The 27332-nt window shown below is 37.0% G+C and overlaps 1 protein-coding gene across 1 annotated transcript in view; it reads left to right on the top strand.

Annotated features, from left to right (window-relative positions):
• nAChRalpha2 (nicotinic Acetylcholine Receptor alpha2) overlaps window positions 1–22211 on the top strand; it is a 33909-nt gene extending 11698 nt beyond the window's left edge. The window contains exons 5-8 of the mRNA XM_074180464.1: window positions 3019–3175; window positions 8364–8925; window positions 13579–13762; window positions 21294–22211. Of these exons, the coding sequence (XP_074036565.1) occupies window positions 3019–3175; window positions 8364–8925; window positions 13579–13762; window positions 21294–21491 (1101 nt within the window). The 3' untranslated portion in view covers window positions 21492–22211. The remainder of the gene's footprint in view (window positions 1–3018; window positions 3176–8363; window positions 8926–13578; window positions 13763–21293) is intronic.
• The last annotated feature ends 5121 nt before the right edge of the window (window positions 22212–27332 follow it).

Raw genomic sequence — 27332 nt, 5'->3', positions numbered from 1 at the left:
AGATTCTCTCTTCATTCAGCTGTTTCTCAGATTGTGTTTCAGTCGAGAAAACCGCAAGATAAATTCACTATAAATGGTCTGTTCGAAAAATAAGGTGAATGTTTAAATTTTGCGGGCTATGCTCATTTGACTGATCATTTCTCTCATTTTTTTATGTCGGTACACTCGTCTCGAATATGTTTCACAGTTCCAACTGTTTAGCATGTTTAGTTTGTTGGTGAGACACATAAAAAAAAGTGTTCGGCAATTTTCTGCTACCGAAAAAATGGGTCCAGGAATTTGCATCAAATTTTGTGTAAAAAAATAAAAACAAGTGCTCAAAAATACTTGAAATGTTGACAGTGGCATACGGTGATTGTTCTCTGAGCCGAAAAAATGTTTAAAAGTGGTACAAGCTCATTACAGAAGGTCGAGAAGATATGAATGACGACGCTCACGCTGGACGACACAGCACATCAACAGCTGATGAAAATGTTGCTAAAGTGAAGAAAATTGTTACAAAGAATCGTCGAGTCATTATTATAGAAGTTGTATTTCATCAGTTCAGACTACCATTGTCTAATTTAATATAAATTGATTTGAAATCCCTGACAGAATCTGTAAAAAATTAAAAATATTAACCGAAAAATAACAATTTTATCGAAGAAAAACTGAAATTATAAAAAACATACAAGCAGCAACCAAAGAAATAAAAAAATTTAAATATTAATATAAGCTGAAAATGAAAAAATCAAAAAATTATCAACAAGAAATGAAAAATAAGAATTAAAAGATTCCAAAGCAAGTTATGTCACAACGTTTCGATTGTTAGTATCCACAATCGTCTTCGGGTGATAACTGGACTGATTCCTCCAAGATCCGACTATTTATAGGCCATTCGAGTGCTTTCACCTATCCCCTCTTCCCTCCCCCCGCTTCATTGGTTTTAGCGGTAGATGACAGTTTGGCGGGAGTTGGTAGTTTTCCGCTTGATAAGAGGTTTCCATATGGTAGGTATCTCTACGCTAGCTTGACTAAATGCGTTGTTGGACAACATATATGTGGCTTCTTTGAATTTTCTCCTGAACCAGTGTTCCTCCTTGTGAATATTTTCAGCTTGAGCCCACTTGATGTTATGTTGATGAGTCCAAACATGCTCTACTATTCCGGATTTGCTGGTTTCTCCTCGCTGTGTGTGTGTTTCTTGTGTGTTCAATAAAATTTTTATTTCTATATATATATATATATATATATATATATATATATATATATATATATATATATATATATATATATATATATATATATATATAGATTTTATCGAGTGTATCATACACACTCGATAAAATCTCTATCTGTATTTATATCCTGGACCCGGATGTCACGCAGGTAGCTATAGCTGCCTACCTGGTCATGTTAGATGTAGCCTAGGAATTCTAGGTCTTCTAACTGGAACCACAAATGTGCGGTTGGCTTCTGTTGTTGACTCCGTGCGTATGTTTTGTTTCCTGCTTTCGGCAAACAAGTGTTGCCCACCTTTACAATTGGCTGCACCGCGGTTTGCCCCCATTTTTTTTGAGTGTTGTGGCCACGAATTATTTCATTCTTGATATATATATATATATATTATATATATATATATATATATATATATATATATATATATATATATATATATATATATATATATATATATATATATATATGTTAACTCGAAGATTCTCACGGATAAAGTATGATGAGCTGTTTTCTCGGGTTTCGCTCCGTGTTCTGTGTATATATATATATATATAAGAGGCCCCGAGTCTGGATGAAATACGTAGACGATACCTTCATAATATGTAACCATGGGAATGTAGAACTAGACACTTTCCTGAAGCATATCAACAACGTAGGTCCTTCCATGACTTTTACAATGGAGAAGGAAGTCCACAAAGAATTGCCTTTCTCAGACGTATTGGTGAAGAGGACCGACACTAAACAGAAAACATCTGTATATTGAAAACACACTCACACAGGAAACTATCTGAAACAGAAATCCAACCACCATTAACCGACTAAGGGAGGAATCATCAAGACTCTACTAGACCGTGCTTTCGGGCTCTGTAATACAAAGGAAGGTCTTGAAAAGGAACTAGGCATCGTCAAAAATGACCTTCAATGGAATGGTTACTCCAGAGCGATGGTAGAATAGGCTTCAGCTAGAAGACAGCAGGAGCTCCACAAGGAAGAGAGGCCGCCACAACCAGTACTTGTACTTCCCTACATCAATCTTTTTAATTTTTTACAGATTTGTTCAGGGATTTCAAATCAATTTATATTAAATAAAGGTGCTGAGAATGTCGGCATATCAGTTGACTCATGCCAGGCAGTTTTTTTGTAAATTTTGGGCAGCAAAGTTCGTTCCAAAATTGGTGAAATTTGACTGAAAAAAGTCGCATGAGCATCACTCAGAAATTGTTGAATGACGTCAACGGCAATCCATATGGTTACGTCATCGAACAATCTAAACCAAAAAAAGCACGCCAAGTTCGATCAAATGTCGAAGTTCTGCTCACTGTTTTCTCAGATTACCGCGGCGTAGTGCATCAGGAATTTTCACCAAATGGTTGTACGTTCAATAAGGAGTATCATTTTGGAGTTATGCGCCGCTTGCGTTGAGTAATACAAAGAAAGCGTCTTGCATCGTGGAAAAACAATTCATGGCTTTTGTATCACGATAAAGTACCTGCTCACTTGTTATTGCTTGGTCGCGAATTTTTGGCCAGGAACACGTGCCCCTGACACCGTATTTACCAGATTCCCCCCCCCCTGAAACTGTTTCCTGTGTCCAAGATTGAAGAGATACATAAAAGGGCGGCGTTTTGCAACGATTGAGTAGGAAATAAAACAAGTTCATCTTATTTTTTGAACAGAGTAATATACTAATCGAATAATTATATTCGCAAAATTTTGAAAAACTAGATCAAATATAATTTACAGATTTTCTTGTTCTCTCATATTTGAATAACTGGGGGCAATTTCTGTAAATATTTGTAGATCGATTTAAAACATATCAATCAAAAAGTGGGAGAAGATAAAGTTGAAGTTGGAATCGACTTGAGAGAGTATTACCCAAGCGTCGAATGGGATATCCTAGGAGTACCGGCGGAGAGGCACGAAAAATATTATCCTTGTTGTGCTGAACCCTATCCTGGTATGTATCGGTTATTTTTATCCAATTTGATTTTGTTACTTCAGTTCTGCACTTGATTTTTTTTATTTTCATCCTGAAGGAAGGAATTCGATATATTCGTGGTGACAAGTAGAATTATGAGGAATTCAAAGTCAAATTCATGGAGATATAGATAATTTTTCGATATGGTGGAGCGTCTTTTTAGCACCAACCACCTTTATTGTGAGGAGTATTCAAACTATGATCCCGATAGAATCATTGGGTTATTATGAAAGAGAAAATGGATGAGGATATTAGGAAATATTTGGTATTTTATTTGATAATGAACAAATCCCAACGTTTTTTACTTACTGATGTCCTGGGTGTTTTTCCATAAACTCTTTACTTGGCCTTTGTTATTGATCAATAATTAGTTGATTTAGTACAATTGATGGATCGGAATTGAATTTAAAATATTTTTTCCATTTCATTGAAGTAGATCTTTATAATATTATCGATTATTTGATCTCTATTGAAAATTTAGAGACTATTATGCAAACTAGAAACTAAAACGCTATGAAACATTGAGGTTGTCCAAATTTGTGTTTGAGAAGAACAAAATTTACGTAAGTAAATTTACGAGTAGATTAAATCGATTTGATCATTTAACAGATTGCATTCGCAATGTTGATGCGTGTAAATTTCCAAGGATTCTAAATAACTGAGTTTGCAACCCTTCCTTGCATAGTGCAGAATTTCCGTATCGTTTAGATTCGGAAACTTGCGGTTGCATACCAAGGAATGGTTAGAAAACGTCGAATCATTTTTTCCTAGTCTGAAGGACCTTTCATGTTCAGCATACCGTTTTTGGAAATTTCGTCCGCATTGTCCCACATAAACACTATTACACTCCGGACACTTAAGCTTATAAACTCCAGATTTTTCCAACTTGTCGACCTTATCTTTGGCATTGAAAAGAAAATGGGATAACTTGGCATGTGGTCTGAATGCTACTTCTACATTGAAGAAACCTGCGATTATTTCTGTTTCTTTTTCAAAATATGTTAGCGTTACCCATTTCTTGATTTCTCGTTGTTTGACTTGAGGTTATATTAATCTGTGAGTGAATTTCCGGATTTGTTTCCTGACTAATTTCTGGATAGTATCTGCGTTGAATCCATTATTATGACCTATCTGTGTAATTGTATCAATTTCCCTAGCTAGATTGTCTGCAGACAAAGGCAGTGAGAATGCTCTGTGCATCACTGAATTGTAGCCTGCTAACTTATGACTGTCTGGATGGTAATAATCGCTTGGGATGGTGATGTCTGTATAGCTATGTTTTCTGAAAACGTATTCCAAAAACACTTTATTGTGAGATTTTCACTAAATTGTTTTACAAAAACGCAACAATACAATGGCTTCATCTGGCGTGTCTTTCAACTAATTCTACACATTCAATACTAAATATATATATATAGTTTATGGAGTACCTGAATTTTAAGTAGCTGATATTTTACTTGAGTTTCTAACGAATGGAATTACCTGCACTTATGTTCATTTTCACATTTGAAACAAATATATTCAGTGACGGAGAGTTATTGAGTTCTAATTGATCATTCAGTAAATTACCCGAATTCCTGAATCTATTGATTTCTAAACATTCTAGAAGATTAAGTTTCAAACTCTTCTCTTCTAAATGTAACACCTCGTACTCATTATTGAACTCATGTCCTTCTGCTAAAAGATGGTTTGCAAATGTGGAATTGGTCTTTCTATTTACAAAACTACTCCTATGTTCTTTAATTCGTTGGAAAAATGTTCTTCCTGTTTGGCCAATATACAGTTTTGGACAAGAGCCACAAGTCAGCTTATATAATCCTGATCTATCCGACACCAAAGTTTTGTCCTTATTGTTTTTAATAAATTTACTTAGGTTATTATTCGTTCTATAAGCTACGTTTATGCCTTCTTTCTTCAGAAAACGGGCAATATTCCTGTTTGGTTCCCCCACATATGACAATGTCTTATAACTACCGTTATTGCATCTTGAATATGGGTAGACCAGATCCATAGCTTGCTTTTGTCGTTTTTTTGGAAAAAATGGAGCTTACAATATCTACCTTATAACCGTTATTAATCGCGATTTGTTTGATCAAATTCAGCTCTTTCTGGAAATCCCTATCAGACAGTTGAGTATTCAATAATCTGTGAAGCATACTATTGAATGCAGCAACTTTATGCTGGTACGGGTGTGTGGAGGAATTATGTATGATAATGTCCGTGTACGATGGATTGTGGAAAATTGCAAACTCATGTTTATTGTTATTTTTCGTAATGGTTAAGTCCAGGTAATTTATTGAATTATTTACCTCCCTCTCATTGGTGAATTTTATTGACGGTTGGATGGAATTGGCATATTCAATGAACTTGCCTAATTGCCTATCTGTACCAGTAAAACATACTAAGATATCATCTACGTATCTGTACCAGTACAAAAAATTGTTGGCTAACTGATTATTATGGATTTCATACTCTATGTTATCCATGAAAATTTCCGCCAGTAAAGGACTCAAAGGATTCCCCATTATTAGTCCTTCATTGCATGAAAAGAATTCTCCGTCAAACTGGAAATAATTTTGAGACACACAAATGGTGAGTAAATCAACAATCTCCTATTTCATCAGTGGATTCACGTGGTTTTTGTCTAAGAGACACTCCACTAGTCCAATTGTTTCAGTTGTGTGTGTGTCTCAAAATTATTTCCAGTTTGACGGAGAATTCTTTTCATGCAATGAATGACTAATAATGGGGAATCCTTTGGGTCCCCTACTGGCGGAAATTTTCATGGATAACATAGAGTATGAAATCCATAATAATCAGTTAGCCAACAATTTCTTGTACTGGTACAGATAGGCAATTAGGCAAGTTCATTGAATATGCCAATTCCATCCACCCGTCAATAAAATTCACCACTGAGAGGGAGGTAAATAATTCAATGAATTACCTGGACTTAACCATTACGAAAAATAACAATAAACATGAGTTTGCAATTTTCCACAAACCATCGTACACGGACATTATCATACATAATTCCTCCACACACCCGTACCAGCATAAAGTTGCTGCATTCAATAGTATGCTTCACAGATTATTGAATATTCCACTGTCCGATAGGGATTTCCAGAAAGAGCTGAATTTGATCAAACAAATCGCGATCAATAACGGTTATAAGATAGATATTGTAAGCTCCATTCTTTCCAAAAAACGACAAAAGCAAGCCACGGATCTGGTCTACCCATATTCAAGATGCGATAACGGTAGTTATAAGACATTGACATATGTGGGGGAACCAAACAGGAATATTGCCCGTTTTTTGAAGAAAGAAGGCATAAACGTAGCTTATAGAACGAATAATAACCTAAGTACATTTATTAAAAACAATAAGGACAAAACTTTGGTGTCGGATAGATCAGGAGTATATAAGCTGACTTGTGGCTCTTGTCCAAAACTGTATATTGGTCAAACAGGAAGAACATTTTCCCAACGAATTAAAGAACATAGGAGTAGTTTTGTAAATAGAAAGACCAATTCCACATTTGCAAACCATCTTTTAGCAGAAGGACATGAGTTCAATCATGAGTACGAGGTGTTACATTTAGAAGAGAAGAGTTTGAAACTTAATCTTCTAGAATGTTTAGAAATCAATAGATTCAGGAATTCGGGTAATTTACTGAATGATCAATTAGAACTCAATAACTCTCCGTTACTGAATATATTTTTTCAAATGTGAAAATGGAACATAAGTGCAGGTAATTTAATTCGTTAGAAACTCAAGTAAAATATCAGCTACTTAAAATTCAGGTACTTCGTTTACAGGTACTTTGATTTCAGGTACTCCATGAACTATATACATATATATTTAGTATTAAATGTGAAGAATTAGTTGAAAGACACGCCAGATGAAGCCATTGTATGGCGAAACACGTGTTGCGTTTTTGTAAAACAATTTAGTGAAAATCTCACAATAAAGTGTTTTTGGAATACGTTATGAACATTTCCATTTCTCTTTTCATTATGATCTCCTACCACGTAGTAACGGCTACATCCATCAATTTACTAATATGGCATGTCTGCTATCAGTGCAGATTGTTATGTTTTTGCCAGAAATTCCTTTCCTGGCTATTTCTTTTGTTGCAACTAAGATACCAGCCAGTTCTGTTTGAACCACACTGGTAATTTTTTTCCATCCTCCACTCAATCCTTAGGCCTAGTGATCTGAACTACACTCCATATCCTGAGCCTTCTTTGGTTTTTGAGCCGTCTGTATATATGCGTATCGCATTTGTAGCATCTAACTCTGACCAATACATTTTTCCAGTATACATTTCTGAACCCTGGAGCTATTGGTACTTAGAATGTGTCATAGTTACGAATTTCACTTGAAGTGTCCTATACCTACTGAAGGTATCACCCTAGAAATTACTTTCGACATTAGACAAGTAACAGGTTAGCACTTGTGTAAGTAGGCTTCATATATTCCAAGTGAATTTTAGTATGTCGACAAAGTGAAAGCCGTTTTCATACATCCAGTAAAATACTTTCATAATTTTGTTAACCTCCACTACCTCAACGGCGAAAAAAAAAGTTTTTATTTTTCGAAAATGAACAAAGAATGCTAAAAACTAATCTCATAGTTGTGGTGGTGAAATATAGAAGAAAAGTTGAAGTAATCCGTGGAGCCTCACACAACACACACATCGCACTAGTATTTCTAAAATGCCACAACTCAAAAATCGGTATATTTGAGTTGAGACTATGGAAAAATTGGTAAATATTTCTTTATCTGAACTGTATCAAGTTGTATTAACATCCAAACTGTATCAACTTGATATAGTTCAGATGATACTGTATCAACTTGATACAGTTTATATGATCGATAAAAAAATATTTATCGATTTTTTTCATATCGATTTTTGAGTTGTGTCCCTTTAGAAATACTAGTGCGACATGTTTTTCTTTGCATTTCACCACAAGTCGAAGCAACACACGGATGATATTTCGCTGATTCATTTTCCTCACATTTTATTCGAGAATATTCCATTTATTCACCAGTAAAACCCGTTTTTGTTTATACGATTTTTTATTTGCATACGTTTTTCTTTCTTCTATTGGAAATAATTTTCTTCGAACACAAACATCAAATGATATAACTTCCTTCTATTTTCAGATATCTTCTTCAACATCACATTGAGAAGAAAGACTCTCTTCTACACAGTAAATCTCATAGTACCTTGCGTCGGTATTTCGTACCTGTCAGTCCTTGTGTTCTATCTTCCTGCTGACTCTGGGGAAAAGATCGCCCTGTGTATCAACATACTGCTCTCACAAACAATGTTTTTTCTACTGATATCGGAAATCATTCCATCAACATCTTTAGCTCTACCGCTTCTGGGAAAATATATCCTCTTCACCATGGTCATGGTAGGGTTCTCGGTTGTGATCACGATCATAATACTGAACGTGCATTACAGAAAACCTAGCACCCACAAGATGGCGCCTTGGGTCAGAAGTTTCTTCATCAAGAGCGTGCCGAAGTTGTTACTGATGCGAGTGCCAAAAGACCTTTTGACTGAATTAGCCGCCAATAAGATTTCAATGAACAGATTGTCCATGAAGAAGAGAAATATGGATACCATGCCTTCTAGTAGATCGTCGTCTTCCAGTACGTCCAGCTCATCTATGAACAGACCTAGTGGGTGTAATGGCTTACACTCCACAACAAGCACTAGGTATGTTTTCATGTGTGTCTGAGATATTTTCACAAATACATTTTTAAAGCTGAAGGGAACTAACAGATACTTGACAAAAATCCACATCAAAACACACTATAGCCTGTCCAGAAATGAGAGAAACTACAGCAGTATGTCTAATAAATGAATATATAGAATTTTTTCTTGAAAAATCATATTCACAACAAATAAAATAACAAATCAACTACGACAAATGTGGAAATATCTTCAGTTTTAACCAAGACATTCTTCAACGAATCAGTATTTGAAAAAAATATTTTGTTTACTGTATAAACAGGAATGAATTCCAATAACAAGACATATTAATATTATTAACAAGCATGTTACAGTTTATATCTGCTTATATACACATAATACACATACATATACAGGGCTTTTCATCATGAGCGTTAATTAGCCGTTTCTGACAAACTATTCAACGGATCAACCTGAAAATTCCACAGTATGCATATATCAATATGACCTACACGCCTAATCTATTTCAGACGAAGCGGCGTTTTCGCTTCTACTATAAAGTAACGGCTTCTTTGATTTTTCAGATGGAACACCCCGTATATAATATCATATTATGATTCATTATCACTTTGTCAACAAATTCATATACTATCTCCCTATACCTATCTATTACCGTTTAGAAGATATAAATTAATTTCGATATCTTTTTTACCAAAAATGAACTTTTATAAATGCTGATAATCTTGAACTCTCTTGCACTTAAACAATCAAATTTGAAATGGAGTGGAGTGATACTATGAGGATCTTCATTCCGAGTCATATTTTCATTTGCCTCATACAGGGTCTTCAAAAAATGCAGATACTTTGATCTCATGAAAAAATGAGTGTAACTCAATTTTTTCAAATGGAATACCCTGTATATTACAATATTTTTGAGCTCTACATCCAATTTTAGATCAACTTTGTTCAGATAATATTATTTCTATTTTGAACCGTTTTCGAGATAAACTGTTTCAAACGGAAACTGACGTGGTTTTCTTGCTCGTTTTTTTGAATTCATCACTTATTTTGGATATTCAACATTTTTTTTTCATACTTAGTAATATTTCTTTTTGATCCAGTTTTTTAACTGTCTCAGATCAGTCGATTCGAAATTGGTATGTACCTACCATAGAAAAAGTTACAATTTGTATACATTGAGGTATTGGTCTCTAACGTACAACAGTACACATTAATATTTTTTAATAGTGTGCTTTGGAAAAATAAATAAACCAATTATTTAACGGATCAGACTTTCGTTGGTGGTTTTGACTGATTGTGATAGATACCAATTATAATAGAATAATGTCAAGATTAGATTACAGTAATGAAGATTTCTTGAATTTATTAATAATTTATGGTGAGTGCAATAGAATTGCAAGTAGAACATGCCGAGTATTTCATGAAAGGTATCCACAACTTCCGAAGCCGAATAATAATGTGATAAATCGACTACTAAAAAACTGTAGGTTGAATGGAACCTTCCGTCCAAAAATCATTCGTAGGAAGACTGAAGTGGATGATGATGACAATGGTATAACAGTTTTGGGATATTTTTATGCATTTCCAAATGCTTCTCTGCACGAGGCTGAAAGGGAGATAGGTATACCCTACGTGACAATTTGTCGAATTCTTAATAAGCATAAATGGCATCCCTATAAGTTTCACTGTGTCCAACATTTGAAAGAGACTGATTTACCGCGTAGAGTGGAATTCTTTGAATGGTTACTTGTCAAGACTCAAGAGGATGAACATTTCCTTGACAATATCATATGGACAGATGAGGCCAAGTTCACAAAAAATGGAGTTTTCAATAGACACAACAGTCATTATTGGGCGCCAGAAAATCCCCATGTTGTCCGCCAAAGGGGTTTTCAAGAAAGATGGCAATTCAATGTATTTTGTGCCATAAAGAATGAGTCAATTTTTCATATCGAGTTTTATGATGATAATTTGAATGCATCGAAATATGAAGATTTACTGAGGAATGGAATTCAAATGATTTTTAATAATAGACCAGGAAGAGAACGTGTATGGTACCAAATGGATGGTGCTCCACCCCATAATTATCATTCAGTTAGCGAAGCTTCAACCGAAATCTTCGAAGACAGATGGATTGGTGATAATGGACCTTTTCGTTGGCCTCCTAGAACACCAGATGGCAATCCATTAGATTATTCCGTGTGGGGTTTCATTAAAAATATGGTTTACTCTACTCCAATAACAACAATGAAAGATATGAAATTGAGAGTTACAACTGCTTTCAATAGTTTGACTACAGACCTGATCAGAAACGCTACACATGACAATCTTTTGAAGAGATTACATGTTTGTTTAAGTAGAGGTGGAGATGTTTTTGAACATATTCTGAAATACACTGACGATTAAATTAACTCATTAATTTATAAGTTTATTATTTTCAGTTCGTGTTTCAGCGTTAATAAAACTATCGTTTGAAGAGAAGTTTCATTCGATGGTTGAGGAGTATTTTGATAATTATCTTTTCATTGTATTATCTGTGACTAATTGGGAAACATCAAACGAAATCTGTTAGACAAAAATGAGTGATGAACAAGGAAAACATGTCAATTTCCGTTTGAAACAGTTTATCTCGAAAACGGTTCAAAATAGAAACAGTATTATCTGAACAAAGTTGATCTTAAATTGGATGTAGAGCTCAAAATGTTAGAATATACAGGATGTTCCATTTGAAAAAATTGAGTTCCACTCATTTTTTCATGAGATCAAAGTATCTGCATTTTTTGAAGACCCTGTATGAGGCAAATGAAAATATGACTCGGAGTGAAGATCCTCATGGTATCACTCCACTCCATTTCAAATTTGATCGTTTTAGTGCAAGAGAGTTCAAGATTATCAGCATTTATAAAAGATCATGTTTGGTAAAAAAAATATCGAAATTAATTTATATCTTCCAAACGGTAATAGATAGGTATAGGGAAATAGTATATGAATTTGTTGACAAAGTGATAATGAATCATAATATGATATTATATACAGGGTGTTTCATTTGAAAAATCGAAGAAGCCGCTACTTTATAGTAGAAGCGACAACGTCGCTTCGTCTAAAATATTTTAGGCGTTGTGGTCATATTGACTTATGCATACTGTGGAATTTTTAGGTTGATCCGTTGAATAGTTTGTCAGAAACGGCTAATTAACGCTTATCATGAAAAGCCCTATATACATACATACACATATACATGAATACAATACTAATTGTATCAACTACAAACACCTGAAGCGAGTAAACAAAAAATTAAATAAAGTAAACATTTAGGAGAGTTGAGCAAAAAATTAAGTGGAACACTTGTGTGCAGCAAGCTAGGAGAGTAAATGAAACAAAAAACATAAGTCAGATATAGAGCTAACAAGTAAAAACATAGTTCAGGTGTATTACAAAAAGAACATAGTTCAGCAATAATACAGTAGTAGTAATGAGTTCACATGATAAAATAACTTTCAATTTGGGCTCATGTATTTTGACAGAGTGTAAAAGTTTGTTAACGTGGTTCTTAACTTGACCAATAGGTTCATAATAAATGTTGAGATTTTCACAGAGTTTATTGTAAAGTTTGCTCATTGCAACAACTGGTGACTTGAGTAATATGTTTGTTCTAGAATTTGGTAGATAAAAAGTCAGTTCATTTCTAGAATTGATTCGTGGAACATGAAAGTTGAAGTGGGAGAGTAGTTCGGGACAGTCAATCAGATTATTCATTAGTTTATGAATGAAAATTATAGAGTAGTAGGTTCTTCGGTTTTGAAGGGATAATAGAATAAATTTATTCAGTAGTATTCTGTTGTCGATGCCTTGTTCAGGGCAAACTCCTTTTAGCGACAAAACCGCGAACTGAAACTACGAATTATAATGTTTTCATTCAAATAGGTTGGATAAAGAAAATGGATGGTCTTTAAAACGTCACTAGATGATACATATTTATTTTTATATGCAAAATTTCATAAATTCAAATTACTGACAAATGCAGTAATCAACTGCTTTATTTTTCTGCCCTTTCTACATATGTATTTATTTTCAAATTTAATATTCTGATTATTTTATAGATCTGTGGAAGGTAATAATCCTCAATAAAAAACTATTACAAATATAAATTGTTCTTCTTAAAATAAAATATTTGAAGAAAATTAGTTTTCACGATATTTTAATTATCTTGGCATCATACAGAATACATCATTACGAAATTTATATTAATACTTCGGGCCGACGCCTATTAATACTATAATTAACTCAATGAGATGAACAATGTCGGCCGCCTCTTTTCATGTTATTTGCCGCTAGTCCCTATTTTAATGACTCGTTAGCATCGTCCTCAAGGGGCATAGTGGGTAGAAATATCTCAGTGACTTTGTGGATGAATTGCAGTGCCACTTGCTTGAGACGACTATGTTGCTTCCTTTGAAATTATTTCCTCTTAGACATTTCTGGATATACTATAATACAGTTTACTCTGATTTTTACTGTGAAAGGTTTACAAAACCGCGCCGCGTGTTTCGCAGCTATTATAGTATATTTGTGAACCGTCTAAAGTGAAATGTTGTTTTATTCAATTTGTTTCTTCGAAGAGCATAGCAAAGCTTAATGAAAGATTCAACTTTTCAGATTGAGAGGATTCGCTGGAACACTGAGTGAGAGGCTGGGATACAATGGATTACCATCAGTATTTTCTGGACTTGATGAAAGCGACTCGGGAACAAGGAAAAAATATCCGTTTGAGTTGGAGAAAGCGATTCATAATGTTATGTTCATACAGCATCATATTCAAAGACAAGATCAATTCAATGCGGTAAGCTCTTTTGGTTGTATTTTTATTAGATTTGTCCGTTTGTATAAGTCTGTTTTAAACTGTGATATTCCATTCAAAACTTATTCAATTCGACAAAAATAAGTGCAATTTGAATGAGTGTACTTTTGGTAATGTAACACAAATCGATTATTTTCATCAGCATGAACATTATGTGCTCAGGGTTCGATGAAGTCGACCAAGGCCGTTTTTGGCTGGTCCTGATTGGCAGAGGTTCTGTTGGTGAGAAAATTATTGAAGTGCTTGGTTCTATCGGTGAAAAAGTTTTTGAAGTGCTTGGAAAGATGGTAGTCGGCTGGCCAGAGGTCTGAAAAGTATGGTGGGTGACGCAGAATGATAATTCGTTGCAAGTTGCAAGTCTTGGTGCAAGATTGGACCTCTTCTGTTGAGTACAGCCGGCTGCTGTTGACGCAATTCTCGGTACATTTCGTCGATTTCCTTACAATAGGGTTCTGCTGTGAATTATAGTAAATCACCCCTGACGCTGACCACCGTACAGTAACCATGGTCATTTTTTTTGGGTTTTCGCTTTTGAGAAGTGCTTGGGTTGCTGATCGATGAAGTACAGACCACCGTACATTACCCCTGATCTTTTTTGGCATGTTTTCGCTTTTGGGAAGTACCTAGGTTGCTATTCGGTACAGTACAGATCACCGTACAGTAACCATGTTTTTTTTTGATGTGTTTTTGCGTTTGGGAAGTGCCTGGGTTGCTCATCGGTATAGTACGACTGCTGTACAGTAACCATGGTCTTTTTTGACGTGTTTTCGCTTTCGGAAATTGCCTGGGTTGCTCATCGGTACAGTACAGACCACCGTACAGATACCATGTTCTTTTTTGGCGTGTTTTCGCTTTTGGGAAGTGCCTGGGTTGCTCATCGGTACAGTTCAGACCACCGTACAGTAACCATGGTCTTTTTTGACATATTTTCGCTTTTGGAAAGTGCCTGGGTTGCTCATCGGTATAGTAGAGACCACCGTACCGTAAACATGGTCTTTTTGGCGTGTTTCCGCTTTTGGAAAGTGCCAGAATTGGTCATCGGTACAGTACAGACCACCGTAAAGTAACCATGTTCTTTTTTGACGTGTTTTCGCTTTTGGAAAGTGCCTGGGTTGCTCATCGGTACAGTAGAGACCACCGTACAGTAACCATGGTCTTTCTGGCGTGTTTTCGCTTTTGGAAAGTGACGGGATTGGTCATCGGTACAGTACAGACCACCGTACAGAAACCATGGTCTTTTTTGACGTGTTTTCGCTTTTGGTAAGTGCCTGGGTTGCTCATCAGTATAGTACAGACTGCGGTAAAATAATCATGTTCTTTTTTGGCGTGTTTTCACTTTTGGCAAGTGCCTGGGTTGCTCATCGGTACAGTAGAGACCACTGTACAGTAACCATGGTCTTTCTTGGCGTGATTTCGCTTTTGGGAAGTGCCTGGTTTGCTCATCGGTACAATACAGACCACCGTACAGTTATCATGGTCTTTTTTGGTGTGTTTTCGCTTTTGGAAACTGCCTGGGTTACTCATTGGTACAGTACAGACCACCGTACAGTAACCATGGTCTTCATGGCGTGTTTCCGCTTTTGGAAAGTGCCAGAATTGGTCATCGGTACAGTACAGACCACCGTACAGTAACCCTGTTCTTTTTTGACGTGTTTTCGCTTTTGGAAAGTGCCTGGGTTTCTCATCGGTACAGTTCAGACCACCGTACAGTAACCATGGTCTTTTTTGACGCCTTTTCGCTTTTGGAAAGTGCCTGGGTTGCTCATCGGTACAGTAGAGACCACTGTACAGTAACCATGGTCTTTCTTGGCGTGATTCCGCTTCTGGGAAGTGCCTGGTTTGCTCATCGGTACAATACAGACCACCGTACAGTTATCATGGTCTTTTTTGGTGTGTTTTCGCTTTTGGGAAGTACTTGGGTTGCTCATCGGTACAGTACAGACCATCGTACAGTAACCATGGTTTTTTTGGCGTGTTTTCGCTTTCGGAAATTGCCTGGGTTGCTCATCGGTACAGTACAGACCACCGTACAGTAACCATGTTTATTTTGGCGTGTTTCCGCTTTTGGAAAGTACTTGGGTTGCTCATCGGTACAGTACAGACCAATGTACAGTAACCATGGTTTTTTTGGTGTGTTTTCGCTTTTGAAAATCGCGTGGGTTGCTCATTAGTACAGTACAGACCACTGTACAGTAACCATGGTCTTTTTTGGCGTGTTTTCGCTTTCGGGAAGTGCCTGGATTGGTCATCGGTACAGTACAGACCAATGTACAGTAACCATGGTCTTTTTTGGCGTGTTTTCGCTTTCGGAAATTGCCTGGGTTGCTCATCGGTACAGTACAGACCACCGTACAGAAACCATGGTCTTTTTTGACGTGTTTTCGCTTTTGGTAAGTGCCTGGGTTGCTCATCGGTATAGTACAGACTGCGGTAAAATAATCATGTTCTTTTTTGGCGTGTTTTCACTTTTGGCAAGTGCCTGGGTTGCTCATCGGTACAGTAGAGACCACTGTACAGTAACCATGGTCTTTCTTGGCGTGATTTCGCTTTTGGGAAGTGCCTGGTTTGCTCATCGGTACAATACAGACCACCGTACAGTTATCATGGTCTTTTTTGACGCCTTTTCGCTTTTGGAAAGTGCCTGGGTTGCTCATCGGTACAGTAGAGACCACTGTACAGTAACCATGGTCTTTCTTGGCGTGATTCCGCTTCTGGGAAGTGCCTGGTTTGCTCATCGGTACAATACAGACCACCGTACAGTTATCATGGTCTTTTTTGGTGTGTTTTCGCTTTTGGGAAGTACTTGGGTTGCTCATCGGTACAGTACAGACCATCGTACAGTAACCATGGTTTTTTTGGCGTGTTTTCGCTTTCGGAAATTGCCTGGGTTGCTCATCGGTACAGTACAGACCACCGTACAGTAACCATGTTTATTTTGGCGTGTTTCCGCTTTTGGAAAGTACTTGGGTTGCTCATCGGTACAGTACAGACCAATGTACAGTAACCATGGTTTTTTTGGTGTGTTTTCGCTTTTGAAAATCGCGTGGGTTGCTCATTAGTACAGTACAGACCACTGTACAGTAACCATGGTCTTTTTTGGCGTGTTTTCGCTTTCGGGAAGTGCCTGGATTGGTCATCGGTACAGTACAGACCAATGTACAGTAACCATGGTCTTTTTTGGCGTGTTTTCGCTTTCGGAAATTGCCTGGGTTGCTCATCGGTACAGTACAGACCACCGTACAGTAACCATGTTTATTTTGGCGTGTTTCCGCTTTTGGAAAGTACTTGGGTTGCTCATCGGTACAGTACAGACCAATGTACAGTAACCATGGTTTTTTTGGTGTGTTTTCGCTTTTGAAAATCGCGTGGGTTGCTCATTAGTACAGTAGAGACTACTGTACAGTAACCATGTTCTTTTTTGGTGTGCTTTCGCTTTTGGGAAGTACTTGGGTTGCTCATCGGTACAGTACAGACCACCGTACAGTAACCATGGTCTTTTTTGGCGCATTTGAAAATTGCCTGAGTTGCTCATTAGTACAGTACAGACCACTGTACAGTAACCATGTTCTTTTTTGGTGTGTTTTCGTTTTTGGGAAGTGCCTGGGTTGTTCATCAGTGTCCAACCACTGTCCTGAACGTCACCTGTTGTAGTCACATTTCAAACCATCAAAAACCGCATGGGAGCTGACGCCCAGTTCTTCCGCCATCCTACGCACCGCTTGTGATAGGTCAGTCTCCACCAGTGCCCTCAAATCTTTGTCTTAGATTAGTGTAGGTCGACCACTTTGTAGATCGTCTTCGAAGCTAAAATTTCTGCAAACCAATATCGAACAGTGCGTTTATTAACACTTTCACTGCCAAATACCTCATTGGCGATTTGGTTCAATTTGAATTCGTAGTGAAAAACTAGCCGAAAATCGCTTAACGACATTATATAGTCACAAGCTGAAAAGGAGCAAAAAAATTCAACAGCATCAAGGTGTAATGTGAAAAATTCTCTAGCGATCAGTATATGTCGCGATACAGCAAAATTCATATTGATTGAGATATGAAGCTACAGAAACATTAGAAGGGACAAAACTTTTGAAATAACCTGAAAACAGATAGGAAATATCTGAAAATTGTTATTTGAATAATTTTTCACTTCGGGGAAAATAAGGAATGGATAAAAAACATCTGATAGAAATAATAATAGAGGAGTTAAGGAAACATTGAACGTTATAATGTAGTTTTTCAAGTTGATAGAGAATAGCATACTGCACAACAAGTGAGAAAAATGACATATTTCTGACGAGCGCAAATCAAGCGAGGGAGAAATATGTCATTTTCTCACGCATTGTTCCCTGTTCTTTTTCTACGGTTGCGTTGTTTTCAAGTATTGAAAATTAAAATACATATATGATAATATTTGTATGTCATTAACTCATTTTTATATTTTATTGAAAATAGTAATTAACAGTTATATTTGAACGATTTTGTAAAGTAATTCCTGCTAGGTTGTTTTGTTTCCACATGTTTTCGGTAATTGAAATATTAGCTGCGGTCAAAGTTGAAGTTGATGGGGAAACGTACTGAGCTTCCACAGCATTGATGTGTTTAGGTTCTAATGGCGCTGGAGGCTGAATGGATTCAACTATACTTTTTGAACTTTTCATTTTGTTAGCTATGAAGATTCAGCAACATTGCTGGATTTCCAACCCCCATGGCGTTTTAAAGTTGAAAGATCTGCCCCTGCATTAACTAAATAGTCGCAAATGATCTTCGGAAACAGTGGGTCAGTATATAATTCAGGGTTCGGTAATTGCAAAAATTTTGCTATTTCTTTCGCCATGGTGCCAAATGTATTTATCCCCACAGGATGTTTCGTACATTTGCTATTTTTGTAATTTAAAAAAAAACGTGTTTCATTTGTGCATCGTCGAAGTTTCACATATTTTTTGTAATTTTGGTAGAATTCTCCTGTGACTGTGAAATTTCTAGGAACCTTGGTTTTAGTATCGGGTAATTTTATTGAAAGGGCTGAATTAGGACCTTCCATGTCAACAATTTTTAATTTTTGATGTTCATTACAACGGCACGTAGTTTTACTACGTGCATCCTCATGATCGATTACTGATGCCATAATGTAGATGATTTCAATCTTTTTAACAACTCTTCAAAATGAATCAACAAGGTATTTTCGGAACAAGAATTTACCTTGGCTTTCATTTTTCACTCCGTAAAATTTCTGTGAGCAATTTCATATTTTTCTCTTGATGTGCTTGGTAGCAAATTATTGCAAACATCTATTGCGTTCTGAACAATTTCTGGAGCTGTATTTTCCAACTCTAAATCTTCGTATTCCATTATATTCAATATTAAGTAAATCTGAACTGTTTATACTATAATAATCAACAATAAAACTATTTTCGTTGGGTAAGCAATAATTATGCAGTGCTTCGATTTTATTGTTATAATAATAATTTATTGTCTTAAGGGCAATTTGTTGACAAAGCTTGAGCAATAGGACAATTCATATAAATTATTAATAAGTAAAATCGCAAGTCATAGTAGATAATAAAAGAATTTCGTTTAACTAGTAAAATACGAACATGAGCTTAAGCAATAAGGACAATTAAATATAACTAATCAATTTAAATAAAAATCAAGTTAAAAAGAAATTTAGCGAATGAACTTAAAAAATAATCAAGTTATAATATAACTTTTCGTCTAAAATCCACACATGATACATGGTCATATCATAACATATACAATAAACATGCTAAAAGGTGTCTACAAAGTATTCTTGTAGACTGTAATAGAGCCTATCTACTAAAAATTTCTTTACAGCCTTTCTAAAACGCTTGCCTGTAAAATTAGAGGATCTTACATCGACTGGCAGATGATTGTAAATTTTATGTTATGGAAACGCCGACAATGGGCTACTTGGATATTGCACGCGAATCCTCGGCGTAGCGTTGTCAACATGGAAAACGTGTCATATCAATCTGACATATAACAATTCATGACTGACTTGGGCCATCGTGATAACGGTGAGAAATCATTTCCCACTGTAATGGCGGATATTTTTCACTGCGTGAGAAATCTATCGTTTTGAACGTATGAAAGCGATGAGAGAAGTGGGACATTGTATAGCATCCGAAGAAAAAATTCAATACTGAGACATTTGGTACATTTTCAGACGACTTCAATATTGATAGACTTTCTTGAAACCGGGATAACGGATAGCAAAGCCGTATCATTCAACTTGATCAAGTCACTGATGTTTCTGAGATTTCCAGTAAAGTGCTTATTATAATAAGCACTTCACTGGATGGGTGTAAACAACAGTGATATTTTTTTCGTTTGTGATGATCATTATTGCTCACCAAGTTTATAGCACTTCTATTATCAACAAAAAGTTCCGTTGGATTTGAAACGTCAACATCAATTTCTTTAAGCAACCTTCTCAACCATATTATTTCTTGTGCGGCATCCCAAGCTGCAATATATTCAGATTCTGTCGTGGATGTTGAAACACTTTTGTCGTTGAGATGTCCATGTAACTGGACAACCTGATAATAAAGTAACATAGCCAGTTGTTGAATATCTAGTATCAATATCTGCTGCAAAATCTGCATCTGAATACGCTTTTAAACATTCGTTGCTCCCACCATTGTATAGAATTCCATAACTTTTAGTACCCTTTAGGTATATGAAAATACGTTTGACTGCTTCCCAGTGCTGCTTTCCTGGATTTTCCAAATATCTGCTAACTCTGCTCACTGAGAATGATATATCTGGACGAGTGACAACCGCTAAAAACATGAGACGTCCTATAGCTTCTCTGTACGGAATATTTTTCATATATTATTTTTCTTTCTCATTTTGGGGGCTTTGAGCTGCATTCAGAATAACATTCATTGTGGAAGTCCATTTTGTGTCTCTTATGTGGTGGTTCCACATCATCTCTCTGGGGCAAAGTCTTTGATGTTGAAGGTGTCTTCGATGTTGACGGTTCATCAAGACTATTTTCGCAGGACTCTGGTTCAAGGGATACAGGTACACCACCACATTCTGTGTGTAGGTTAGGTATATGCATTTCGAAGTTCCTGAAAATTGGCAAAAACAAAACCTTTTATTGTCTTTCACCAGTGGATGCAACGGTTATTTTAGCGGTTACCTCCAGCTCCAGCATGAACGTCCTGGAGACAAGGCAATGCCATCAATGCTTGCAAAAATCGTATGCACGACAGATTTTTTCATATAAATGAATAATATTGATCTATCACCGTGAATGCATTATTGGAATCTTATATTGACGAAAAAATTACAAACAAGAAAGATTGAATAGAATAAAATGCAGTCACAGTTTACCCAATAATTTCATCTGATGTGGATAAAAATATTTAGACTTTTCGAGGGAGTATTGAGTAAAAAAAGTCACCCTGTATTGCTTCTTACCAACTCAGTTGAGAATATCATTGTAATGACGTGAACTGCTCACTTGTATTTTGATTTTTTTCGTTTTCAGGAGGACCAAGACTGGGGTTTTGTAGCTATGGTTTTAGATCGCCTTTTTCTCTGGATTTTCATCATAGCATCGATAGCAGGGACAATCTCTATTTTATGTGAAGCACCAGCTCTGTACGATGATACTAAACCTATCGATATGGAGTTATCATCGGTTGCTCAGCAGCAGTTTTTACCCGACTTTGAGAATATGCAATAATTAATTATGGTACTGCAGTAACAAATAATTCCTTACGATTCTTGTTCCAGATTAAATATGTTGGAATTTTTCCAAACTGAATTTCTAGATATATTTGCTGCTTTCCATTCATTTTCAAACGTTCCAGAAAAGGGACTGATGTTTTTCCCACGATTGGTGTGGAAAATTGGTTGATGCAATTCCAGAAATGATGTGATTGATATGGGGTGTTACAGTAGAAAAAAGCGAGTTTTCTCAATACTACACAAAATATGTAGTCAATTGAAGGAACAAACTCAAACACACATATAAAACTGTTTAAAGAGTTTTTAAATGAATTTGTCATTGAAAATGATTAGATTTTGAGATTACTCAATGACTTTTTATAAATTTGGTGCTCAGTATTTTCGAAAGTATTTATACGGAATGAAAAATGAAGTGATGGCATTAGGAACTCTGATTTCTCGTCATCGTCGATTGATGTCAAGTAAGAAATAGCAATCAATACCGATTTTTCAGATGATGGAAACACAATAGTTCATTCAAATATATTCTATTTTCAGTTTGGAAGACATGAAAAATATTTAGAAATAACTCTGATTGTGAATACTCTCCATTAATATTAACATTTGAAATGTTATGATTATGTTCAAGTACTCATGTTGAATAAAGTGGAATTGTTCTGGATGTAGCAGTTTTACCCCTTATAGGTTGTTTTCCAAAATAAAAAAAAACTAATCAGTACAGTTTATCGTATGATTTTCACTATAAAAGGGTTTTACAAAAACCGCGATACGTGTTTCGCTACCCAATAGCTTCCTCAAGCATGAACTGAATGAATGAATGAATGAATGAAAATCGTATATTACAAGTTATTTACAGTTTTTACAATTTTGTGTATGTATCTGTTTGTGTAGGGCCTTGGTATAGGCTTATGCCTCTTCAGGGTGAGTGAGTTGTGTGTGTGTTTTGTGTTTTATGTTGGTGTTTGTGTTGTGTTGTTTTTGTGTTCCAGTTTTCTTAGTTGGTTTTTATGTTGATCCATGTGGTAGTCCGGGTTCATTGCGGTGGTCGGTGGTCCAGATGTTGTGACTTGGTACGGGTTTTTGGGCCGGGGTTTAGCGTGTTTAGGATTTCGGTACTTTCCGGGGCGCTGCTGTCAGGTGTCCGCTATCTGTATCCCAGTGGGAAATCCTCTAGGATGTCCTGGATCGGCTCCGGTGGGTCTTCCATCGCTCCCAGGAGTCTGGCTGGGGGAAAGGGGAGCTTTTTCCTAGGTTTCCTTCGGGATCCTCCACGGGTGATCCATGGCGATGTGAGCGTATCGATGGCACCGGTGTTGTTGCTGCTCATCGTCCTGGTCGCATATCGTCCTCGGAGTTCCTGAAATCTTTGGTCGATTGGTGTAGTATTTATGAGGTTGTATAAGTTCAGGGAAGGGTATCGGTAGTGCAGGTTGTGTATGTTGCGTAGTATTCGTCGTTCAGTCGTAAGGATGCGGTGGGACAGTCTCGGAGGAAGCGTACAGTATATCATTGCTTTGTAGTCGAGGACTGGTCTTATAAAGGTATTATAGGTGTGAAACAGAGTTCTACTGTCGCATCCCCCAATCTTTCCTCTCAGAGCCTTTGGAAGGTTAGCTCTCCTCCGGACTTTGTCCAGTGTCTCTCTCAGGTCGATTTCCCAGTTGAGGGTCCTCGTGAAGGTGACCCCCAAGTAGGAAACCGAGTTCTGGAGTAAGAGGTTGTCCCCCAAAAGTCTGAGATTCAAGTTGTCCGGATTTAGTTTGGGACGGGTAGAGGTGTTAGGATGTCGGAAGAGGATTGTTTGGGTTTTTGTGGGGTTGATTTTGATACGCCATTTGTTGCACCACTGCTTGAAATGGTCGATCATATTTTGGGCTTGAATTTGCAAGCGGCGGGTGTTGGGGGCGGAGGAGTATAGGATGGTGTCGTCAGCGTATTGGAGGATTTTGTGGGTTGTGGGAACATCATGTGCATATATGAGGAATAGGGAAGGGGCGAAGACTGATCCCTGGGGGACTCCGGCTTTTGGGGAGAAAGGGGTGGATAGAGCTTCACCAACTTTGACGCGGATAAGTCGGTTGGATAAATAGGATGCAACTAGTCGGATAAAGTGATGAGGCAGATTGATTTGGATAAGCTTCCAGATCAGGCCCGCGTGCCAGAACTTGTCGAAAGCCTTTTGGATGTCTAGGGAGATTGCAATGGTGCAAAAAGAAGCGTTGATATTTTGGGATATGTGGGTGTGAAGTTCGACTAGTGCGTTCTGGGTAGAATGTTCGGTCCTGAAACCATGTTGATAGGGAGGGATAATGTTGTGGAGTGTGAGGAAGTCGTTCAAAAGGTTAGTGATCAATCGTTCCAGCAGTTTTCCAAGGCAGCTAAGCAAGCTGATGGGTCTGTACTTGTCGGGATTAGTAGGATCCTTGTGGGGGAGGTTTTTCAGAACACAGCGGTTAACCGAGTCTGGTCCAAGAGCGGTATTTCTACCACTGTGGATAGAGTTGAGGATGTCTTCCTCGCTGAATGGGGATCTTAAGGGACAGTTGGCGTCGAGGGGGATTTGACCTGGGTGCCTGCCCAACTGCGCCGGCACCTGTTGGTGAATGAGGTTAAGAAATAGGTTATCGAATTGTGGGTCTTTAGGAAGACGGAAGGTTTTTTCGAGATTTTCACGGAAGGCTTCGGCTTTGTCGGGAGAGGTGGAAATGATGTTACCGTCAATCACCAGGTGACTGTCGGTTTTCCGTTTTCCGCATGAACTGAGAGTCACAACCATTTTATACTGTAACCTAGTAGCTACTAGTCTACCCAAATAATGAATCCACCTGAAAATGCCAGATATGAATTCATTAACAATGTCAATAAATTTTTCGAAAGTATACCTGTAAATATACCCAACTATTTTTACTTGTATTACCTGCTAATGAACTTATCCAATAACGGCGAATTATTCAATTCAGTTTGATTGTTCATGAGATGTTGAGAGTTTTTGGATTTTAATTTCCATACTCTCCAAACCTTCATTTTGGAAATGAAGGGGTTTGTATTCATGGTTGAACTCATGTCCCTCTGAGAATAAATGACTGGCATGTGTGAAATTTATTTTTCCATTCTGAAAACTATATTTGTGTTCCTTTATGCGGGTTTTGAACTTTCTTCCAGTTTGACCTATATAAAACATCGGACATGACCTACACGGTAATTTATACACTTCTGATTTTTCTGAAACTGAACTTTTATCTTTGTTATTCTCAATGTGCTTGCCTAAGTTGTTGTTAGTTTTGAAAGCAGTATTTACACCTTTGCTGTGCAGAAAATCTGAAATATTTGTAGTGGGTTGGTCTAAGTAGGTAAATGTTTTATAACGTTTATCCTATTCTCTTCGACTTGGGTAAACTTCTTTCAAAGCTTGACTGTATAACTTTTTTGATAATATAGAATGTATTAGACCGCTATTGTAATCATTGTTGCCGGATATTTGCTTTATTATATTCAGTTCTTTATTGAAATTCGCATCTGACACGGGCACATTCATCAGTCTGTAGATAATACTCTTGAAAGCTGCTACCTTATGCTGATATGGGTGAGTGGACGAATTATGAATGATAATATCTGTATGTGCCGGTTAATGATAAGTTGAAAAATCTTGTTTGTTGTTAACTTTTGATATTGTCAAGTCCAAAAAAATTTATAGACTCGTCCTGTTCCATCTCCATTGGGAATGTGATAGAAGGGTGTAGAGAATTGATGAGCTTCAAAAAGTTTGTCAACTGTCTGTACGTTCCTGTGAAACATACTAGGATATCATCCACATATCTATACCAATACATGAAACTTCTAACCAGTGGGTTACTGTATATTGTTCTCTCCAAATCGTCCATGAAAATTTCTGTCGGAATAGGACGAAGTGGGTTTCCCTTTATGAGACCTTTGCAGGACGAGTAAAAAGTTCCATTGAATTGAAAGTAATTCTGTAACAAACACACTGTAAGCAATTCTAATATTTCATTTTTCACTTCCGGATTCATAAAGTTTTCGTCCAATGGATTCTCCACCAGAGTAATCGTTTCATTCGGAGGAATACTGACTTTTTCAGGTAGATTCATTATTTAGGTAGACGAGTAGATACTAGGTTAGAGTATAAAATGGTTGTAATTTAGAAGTAACTCTCAGTTTATGCTTGAGGAAGCTATTGAATAGCAAAACACGTGTCGCGGTTTTTGTAAAACCCTTTTATAGTGGAAATCATACAATAAACTGTGTTGATTAGTTTTTTAATATGTATTTTTATCAAGTTTTATTTAATTTTCCAAAATGGTGATTTTTTATACTCAAATTCTACAGAGAGACCTGTGGTTGAGATACGTAGACGAACCTTCATAATATGGAACCATGGGAATGCAGAACTAGACACTTTCCTGAAGCACATCAACAACGTAAGTATTTCCATCACTTTCACAATGGAGAAGGAAATCCACAACGAATTGCCTTTCTTAGACGTATTGGTGAACAGGACCGGCACTAAATGGAAAACATCTGTATATCGAAAACCCACTCACACAGGACAGTATCTGAACTAGAAATCCAACCACCATCAATCGACTAAGAGAGGAATCATCAGGACTCTACTAGACCGTGCTTTTTGGCTCTGTAATACAAAGGAAGGTCTCGAAAAGGAACTAGGCATCATCAAAAATGACCTTCAACGAAATGGTTACTCCAGGCCTTAGCTAGAAGACAGCAAGAACTCCACAAGGAAGAGAAGCCACCACAACCAGTACTTGTACTTCCCTACATCAGAGGATTATCGGAAAGGATAAGATAGATTGGGTCCAAGTATAACATCAGGACCTGCTTCAGATCTGGGAACACTATCCGTAGCAGCCTCACGAAAACCAGGCCACCAAACGCGGACTGCGATTCCAAGAATTGCATTTACCGGATACCCTGCGAGTGCGGAGAATCATACATTGGTGAAACTAAGAGGCCATCAAAAGTTCGCATTGCTGAGCACGAGAAATACACACAGCGAGGAAAAACCAGTAAATCCGAAATAGCAGAGCATGTTTGGACTCATCAACATAACATCAAGTGGGCTCAAGCTGAAATCATCCACAAAGAGGAACACTGGTTTAGGAGAAAATTCAAAGAAGCCACATATATATTGTCCAACAACGCATTTAGTCAAGCTACGGACAAAAATTTCAAAACAGCCTAAACTCTTTCTGACATAAATACAACCAGAATGTCATCGTCATTTCATCCAGGTTTGGAGACCAGCTCCCCTACCGTTTTGGCTGATTGTTGGTCTTGAGAGGGACCAATGGGTTCATGACTGATTGGTGACGGCATGAAGTCTTTAGACATCAGTGCCGCCCTTCACGGGAAACCCCTACCTGGCTGGGGTGGGATGGATGAAAAAGTTATTCGTCCGTTAACGGGGGACATGAGGGCCTCATTCGACAGAGTGTCGGGGCCTTCTATATCGGGAGGGGTCGTCTACAGCATAATCCGTGGCTTCCCTAACTAGACATAAATACAAGCGATCATCAAACTGAGTTATTATTTGATACAGTTACTTTTTTGAATTAAAATTAATTTGAATTCTGCTTTATGTTTTTGTCATTTTCTGTAGGATAGTTTTTGAATCCCGAAATAAAATATGAATTGTTGAAAATGCTGATATCATCGGTGTTACAAAACTCACCTTCAATTTTTCATGTAACAGTTCGCATGACACTGAGAGAACGTTCATTTTCGCACAGCACTGACTCGATACGTTTACAATAATTTATTTCGCCTACAGCGGTGTTCCCATGAATCAAGAACACAAGTC

This window comes from Leptinotarsa decemlineata, unplaced genomic scaffold (assembly GCF_025532065.1).
Source record: "Leptinotarsa decemlineata unplaced genomic scaffold, Ldec_3_MD MMD2_tig00026294_RagTag_RagTag, whole genome shotgun sequence".
NCBI classification, from domain to species: Eukaryota; Metazoa; Arthropoda; class Insecta; order Coleoptera; family Chrysomelidae; genus Leptinotarsa; species Leptinotarsa decemlineata.
The sequence above is the reverse complement of the archived record's forward strand: the minus strand, read 5'-3'. Positions and strand labels throughout refer to the sequence as shown.